Raw genomic sequence first — 7,964 nt, 5'->3', positions numbered from 1 at the left:
CTTGATGAGCTTAGTCTACAAGGTTGCTACCGGATAACAAGTCTAAGGCTTCCTTAATAGATAGGGTCTCTTATATCTCTCTTATACTAATATTAAAGAGTTTCCTGATTCTATTGGATACTTGGCATGCCTCGAGGAGCCAAGTTTGTTTTCCTATTCCTCACTTCCATTCCTGACATACAATGCGAAAGCCCAAGTCTTTGACTGAGGTGCACCTTACTTCCAATTTGATCCAGGAAGTTCATCTATTGCGCACAGAGCCGAGGTCTACCTCAGCTTCCGGTCTACCTCAGCTTCCTTCAACTGTGGTAGAACTTAACGCCGCTGATTGTTATAGAGTAATGAACACAAGTGACCTCTCAAATAATATTACAAGATGTATAACTTGCAGACTGCAATAAAGTTGTCGATGTTCCAGGTCTTGAACGCTTAAAGTCTTTAGAAACATTGTTTATGGGAGCCTGTAATAAGGCTATTAAGTTAAGTCAGCTGTGTGGCCATTGGCGAAGATTAAGCAAGCTATTATATTCAACTTTACTCAACAACATCCTACTACAATTCCTTTACTAAAATTGTGTACCCAAGAGAAATGAAGGATGTCTATAGGACCAAAGTTATACTTCAAATACCAAAAAACTAAAAACATATGCTATATGAGCCATTTGGCCTCTTCATGCAATGTGATTTCAAAAAATATATTAATTGGACCAATAATACCAGCATTCCTACCAAATTTATGTGCATTCAGAGTAGCTATAATCAGAATACCACCAAGAAAGAAATATAATCCTTAAGTTGATTTAGCAACTTTCTTAAAAGTCTTCACTCATGGAGTCATCGTGGTTGTGGCCATAGTCATCCTCCTGATCCTGCTCATAGTCCATGGAATTAGTTGGCGTTTCCGCGTAAGCTTTGAGAATGCGTTTGTACTTTTCAGGAGAATCCCACCAGGTAGGGGTTCTGATAATGGCCCTCTCTAACCAATACCTGTCTGTCTCCTTCTTTTCAGTCAGGTTCTTGCAGAAGCTCTCCCATTGATACAATGCACGTGATAGACGAATACTCTTTTTGCCTCCAAACACATATTTGATGTAGTCCTTGGCTAACCTTGTCATCTCAGCGCCATTGATGATATACATGTACTAAAAAATCATCACCAAAATAATAGCATCAGCATACAGATTTTAGAATAACTGAACTAGGATACTACAATCTCTCCAAGTATACATATTCTAAGAACATGAATGCTCACATATATTTGTCAGAAGATGTGGCTAAGAAAGGATCTCATACACCATCGAGGCATCAATATTATACAGAAGAATCCAATATACATCATGACTCGTGAGTAATCAGAATATAAATTACTACAACTCATGTTATTAGATAATATAATATACATGTTTGATAGTGATAGTCAACTCAATCTAGCAAAAATTGTAACAGAATACAGAAATTCTTACCAAAAAGATGAAACCAAATGTTGCTAAGATAACTTGTACAGTCTCATCTAGTACTCCTGAGAAGCCTTCTTCCTCAGATCCACCCAAATCACCAAAACCACCCCCACCTCCACCACTGCCGCCACCTCTACCTCCTGGAGGATTTCCACCTTCGTCATAATACTCCCGTTTCTCAATCTGCTGTTTCAGTAAATCCTCCACAGAAGGTTTCTTTCCTAAATTTTCAATGGCTTTTCCAAAAGATTTCCATAGAGGTTCCTGCACAGAACTCAGTTAAACAACAGTCAGAATATATGAAATATCAGCTGATTAGCAACTGCATGACTGCATCAACACAATTGACAAGGTCCACACAGACAATGGATTTGAATTTTTGTTTAAAAAAAAAATTACACCACTCTATGGTAGATTAATGTGCTCTTTGAAGTATCCACTCAAAATAGTTGTGAGTTGGACAGCTGGAATTTATTCTTTTAACATGAACTTATTTCTGAACATATCATAAATAAATTGGAATTAACAGAAAACATTTTTTTCAAGGGAACCCATCAAATGAGAATTATGCGGAGTATTTACAAATTAGAAGAAGAACCACCCAAATTCTACTTGGTAATTCATCCTCACATAATTTTTAGCCAACTTTGCAAGGTTAAAAATGTGCCCTATTCAAGGACCGCTTTATTCCCACTATACTTAGGACCAGACTACATTCTACATAATCAAAACAAGAAATTAAACCAATAATATCTATAACCAGGTGGAAGGTACTGCTTCCTTTTGAATTCCTTTGAAGTGCTTAAATGACCATAGGACCATCACTTTCAACCACTAACTGCCTCAAACCCAATCCACCACCACTTTCAACCACCATCCACTTTGGCTTCTGCCACACTTGTCTACCACCCCCCTCTCAACACAAGACAGCAGCACAGAACACCACCTTTCCGCCACAATCTCAGAAACCACATCTAAGCCCACTTTTCCCTATTCGCCAGCGTTGACATTCACCTTCACCCACCCAGCAGTAGGTAGGGCCGTAGGGTACAGGCAGTTAAAAAATTGCCCCTAATGCTACACCACCAGCTTTCTTTTTTTTATGCATCCCTCGTCTTTCCCACCCAACTTCAAAGCATATCTCACTGTTTTTCCAACTCAACAATTTCATTCTCAATTACATACTTGTTTTTGAGCCCCCATACTGCCAGCACAAAGTAAGAAAAATCTACATATCCTCTTCACCAAGCTAATTGAAGCATACTTCCCACCATGGCACCACACCAATCAAGAAAATAATGACATCTCAAGTAATTTAAATGCCCTCCAAGTTGGCAGCACCTCAAGGAAAGATTTTAACTCTAGGAAGCACCATAACTTGCCAAACCTTCTCCCATGAATTCTTCACTTTCTGTGGAGCTTTCTCATTGCCCTTCCAAATCATATAAAAAAAAAAAGCTCTATACGGTGAGCTTATAGAATACACTACATTTTTCTCAAGATCCCACAGGCAATCTATAACTCAAGAGAAAGCTCAGCATCCTCACTTGCTCAAAATAGAGAAATAATTGAGGGATGAGTTCAGAGTTCCAGCAACGGTGGAACAATTAGAGACCCAACCTCCAATTTCAAATATGGAGTTACATTGATTCTCCCCACCCTCCATCTCATGCCATGCTGTAATACGCATCTTGATTCCCATATTCCACACCAAGTGTAACTGGATAATGACCCCTCCGTGCCCATAAAGGATGACTTTGGATAATATAATACAGTAATTAGGATTGAACTTGGTGGCTCTAGCAGTCTAGCCTAAACCTATTAGCTCCAACCTAAATTTATTTTTTCTATGAAGTTTTTTTATATTATTTTTCTTGGATAAAAAGAGCAAACCAATATTTATTCATGACTTTGAGTAAGGTTAAAATTGAATAACTCCAAAACATCTCTCCCTGTCATTACTTTAAGACTCCATTGAAAATTACCAAGCTACCTTATAAATGATACCAGAACTACAAGTTTAGGAAAGTTGATAAAGGGTCCAAAAGAGAGATCGAGATGATAAGAGCTCAAATCCAATTTTTAAAAAGTAAATTTTTTTCCGTCTGGCAAATGAGAGCATACAAGGAATATTTCTATAGGGATCCACAATTCCCTATCTCCCTACCCTCCCTATTATCAAGTGAATAGACAAGTGAGCACTTGAATCATGTCATCTTCTCTCCATTATCGGGTTAGTCTAACTAGCTTGAAGTACATATAGAAGAATAATTAATTATGTACAATTAACAAGGGAATAAATGACATGAAACACTCCATAAGCAACTTTTCTTCAATCATTTGATTACTGGTAATTATATTCAGCCACAAGTTCTCATGAGTAAAAAATCACGAGAACATAACCTTTCATTAAAACTTAAAAGCTCTTTTAAGAAGTTTTTCAATAGCAGAGGCTCTTGATTTTACACAAAGTAAAACATAACAAATTTAAAACACATTTTTTAAACTAATTTCACTAGTTGAATTACTTTAACCAAATAGGCTATATTAAACACCAATCTAGCTAATTTCAAATATATCAATAGGCACACATTTTTGGTTTTCTTTTTTTACCTGATTTCCATTCCCAGCTCTTGCTTCCCCACCAGACAAACAAACTGGCATACTCTGTTTGCATTCCACTGCATTGGTTGAGATCTTCAAGGGAGCCTGAAACTTTAGAGGAGGACAACGGACAAATGCTACAGGAACTGAAGGTAAAGGGTGAAGCCCCTTCACATTGTGTCTAGTAACTACATTTACATATGCCTTAGGGCAAAACACATTGTTAACCTGAGTAGTAATCATATTTTAAACGTGTCAAAACCTCATGAATTGTACCAACAGCTTCCTCTCGAAATATCACTGCACATGAGCATAGTACAATTATAAGAGATTACAAAATTGCCAATTCCAATCAATACTTAAATGAAATAATAATCCAACCCACAAACTCAATGGACACTTACCATACTATCTACTCTTAATTGAAAAAAGGCTAACTAATAGTATTAACATAATGATTCTTTCGATATGTCTCCAAATGTTGACAACACCAATGAATTGGCTAAATTCTACGATCAGCTAAATAAGCCTTCTGTCAATTTGAGATTTTAAGGACTAAAGAGAACAATTGAACAAATACTCTTGGCAAACCAATGATCCCGTTAATGATTTCATCTTCTTTTCTCTCCCTCCCTCAAACATTTCCTCTGACTGTAACAAGCGAATGAGCCTTAACTTTGTGCAACTACAAAATTTCTATATTTTCCTTTTCTTTTCTTTTTTCAAAATACATACATACGCTTCTGTAATCCATGAGAAAAGTCCCAATTTCAAAGGGTTTTGTAGCACATTAGTAACCAAACCAAATTTGGTTCGATTATCAAATTACGTTCATAATTTTAGGGAAAAAAGATCTCATTCCATAGTTCTATTCAAACATTAAAGGGTTCTAAAACACATTAACAACCAAATTCGATTCAATCATCATATGAGGCTCATAAATTTTAAGAAAAAAAGGTACAAATTCATAGTTCCATCATAACATAAAAGAAAATTTAATTCAATTATCAAATTAAGCTCATAATCTTCTTCACATTTGGTAATTACGAACAATAGTTTGATAATCAAGTTTAGACGAGCCCTATACACTGAAAATTAAATTAGCGATAAACCCTAGATTATGAAATTGGAATTCGATGATTACAAAAAGAAACGAAATCTTACCTCAGAAGCTGCTTCAATGGAAGATAGAAGTATCAGGGGTCGCCTCAATGGAGTGCGCTTCAATGGGAAATTGAGAGAGGGTACAAAGTAGATAGCTTTCTACTACTATTTTTCTTTATTTATGACGTTTTTTTTTTTTTTTTTAAAAAAAAAAAAAAATTCCTCCATTGTATTTAACACAAACTTTAAATTAAAAAAAAAAAAAATTCCTCCATTGTATTTAACACAAACTTAAAAAAAAACGGGTGTACAATAATTATTGTACATCCATTATAAAGATAGCGTAAAGTGTTTAAAAGTTACCATGAAATGAATAAAAGTTACCCCAATATGCGTAAAAGTAACCCAATTCAAATAAAAATTAGGGTTTTTCTAAGCTATACCCCTAAGGTATTCGAGTTTCTAAGGTGTATCCATACTTTTTCAAGTTTCTAAGTTGTGCCCCTCAACTCACTACCATTAAATAATGGTACCCTCCTTGGGACTTCCACGTCACCTAAAGTTAACTATAAATTTAATAGAAAGATGATAAAAGGTAAGGAAATGGTAGGAGAAAAGAAATCTTAGCCACCGCAACCCTAATAATGAAACTCAAGCCACGAAATCACACTCTCAAATAACTTTTAAACAACTAATAAGGGTACATTTTAGTATTGATAAAGAGTTGAAGGGCACAACTTAGAAACTTGAAAAAGCATGGGTACACCTTAGAAACTCGAATACCTTAGGGTATAGCTTAGAAAAACCCTAAAAATTATCTACACTTTATTAGTAAAGAATCACATTTTAAATGACTAAAAATCAATTATTAGTGATTGAATGTAATTAAATTACCTTTATAAAACTTTTCTGGTTGTCTAATTATATAAAAATTGTTTTAAAAAAAACAAAAAAAAAATTATATAAAAATTGTATTATGTTTAAAGTTATCCAAAAAAAAGTAAAAATTTACCCTAAAATTAGCTAAAAGTTACCCTTATACTGCTCGATGTACACTAATATTAGTGTAAACCGGATGTATACAAAAGTTTTTGTATATTTAATTGTACTCCGGGTGAGCATGGGACGGGTACCCGTTCACTAACGGTTCAGGTACACGATAAACAAAATCCCTAAAAGTGATATCCATAACTCAAACTGATAAGTTCGGGTACCGAATTTTCGGATCGGTTATCGGATACCCAATAAGATATCTATTAATGATAATAAAAATTAATTATGTAGTTATTATGATATAATTTACCACTAATTAACAACAATATCATATAGTTTTGACCAAATTATTAATAATATTACTAATAATTGATATTATAAAGTAATTATGAAGTAAAGTAAGAGTTTAGATTTAAAAAAAAAAGATTTAAGTAGGGAAAAAAAAGCAAAAAAATGCTTATCGGATCGGATCAGGTAACCGTTAATTTTAAAATGATACCTAATAACCAAACCCAATAACAAATTATCGGAACGGGTACCGTTATGGTAAGCGGTTACAGATCAATTTTTCGGGTTTTCGGATTTTTGAGTAGTTTTGCTCAGCCCTAGTACCACTCCATACATTGTATTAATCTAATCATATCATATCATACCATAGCTAAACTTTTAGCCAGGTCACAAGAAAGCGAGACTTGACGTTATAACTTTTGGCCAAGTGTCGCGACACGTAGACAACAATTAATATTAGTTTGACATGTACGATAAAAAATTGGATAGATTTTATAAGATAAAAAATTTAGTTTAGAGTTTTATTTTCGATAAAAGTTTGTTAAAAATTTTATTTTCGATAAAATTCTTATATTTCATATGCATAAATTAAATAATAAATTTCAATAAATATCGTATAAATTCTTTAACTTCTCACCATGTCGCACACGATAAATAAGCATTAATGTGACACATTGATATGTAAAATAGTCAATGAAATATAATTTATAACAAAATAAAATCAAAATAAGAAAAGGGTAGGTTACCAAGCTAAAGATTACTAATAGATTGACAATATGGTGAAAAAAATTGGAATACCTAGCTACGAAAGATTTAAGGCTAAAAGGACATTTCGTATTAAGAGGGTTTATAATATAAATGTTGATTTTTTTAAAGCAAAGGTACGGTGGATATAATTTGTGAGTTGGGAGAAGCTACAAACGTTGTAATGGTACTAATAGTATAAAGTTCACAACCAATTGTTATATTGTACTTCATAAATTTTTTTTAAAGAAGTTGCGGTTATTATTAAATTAAAATAAATACATCCAATAACATTAAAATAGGTGCAACTCCAAATTGATTTCTTTTAGTTGCCCTGGTCATTCTACTTGCGTCACTTTCAAAAGCTACTAGATGACAAAGGATATAAACACGTCGTCAAGTGCCTAACCCTAATTCAAATAAGATTTATATAATCTAAACAAACCAAATACAAGTATAAGGTAAGCAAAGGGTCGAACCGCAGGGAGAATCTAAACACTGTGATCACTACTAATCAATTAAGCTATATCGGGACAAAGAACGAAATTATGTAAGAGATCAAACTAAGAGTGAAATGAATTAAAGAAAATATAAAGAGAAAACCAAGGTGAATGGGTAGATGTAGGTTTCACTTGAATATGCAATAACATAGGAACAAATGGATAATGAACTAAACATGTATGAATATTGATATAAAGAGTCCAATCTGCCACCTTTCAGGGTCAATTGGCTTCTCCTAACATAGCCTCTATGCTTCCACATTAGAACCATATA

At 33.9% G+C, this 7,964-nt stretch overlaps 1 protein-coding gene across 1 annotated transcript; it reads right to left on the bottom strand.

Annotated features, from left to right (window-relative positions):
• Positions 1–652: 652 nt before the first annotated feature.
• Positions 653–5,337, bottom strand: LOC110700927. The gene is made up of 4 exons (XM_021878493.1): positions 5,226–5,337; positions 4,071–4,361; positions 1,464–1,721; positions 653–1,142 (listed from the first exon to the last, which is right to left on the bottom strand). The coding sequence occupies exons 2-4, from the start codon at positions 4,302–4,304 to the stop codon at positions 813–815; spliced, it is 822 nt and encodes a 273-aa protein (XP_021734185.1). The 5' UTR covers positions 4,305–4,361; positions 5,226–5,337; the 3' UTR covers positions 653–812.
• Between the last annotated feature and the right edge of the window lie 2,627 nt (positions 5,338–7,964).

Source organism: Chenopodium quinoa, unplaced genomic scaffold, assembly GCF_001683475.1.
Source record: "Chenopodium quinoa cultivar QQ74 unplaced genomic scaffold, ASM168347v1, whole genome shotgun sequence".
Taxonomy (NCBI): Eukaryota; Viridiplantae; Streptophyta; class Magnoliopsida; order Caryophyllales; family Amaranthaceae; genus Chenopodium; species Chenopodium quinoa.
This window is presented reverse-complemented; position numbering and strand designations above follow the sequence as displayed.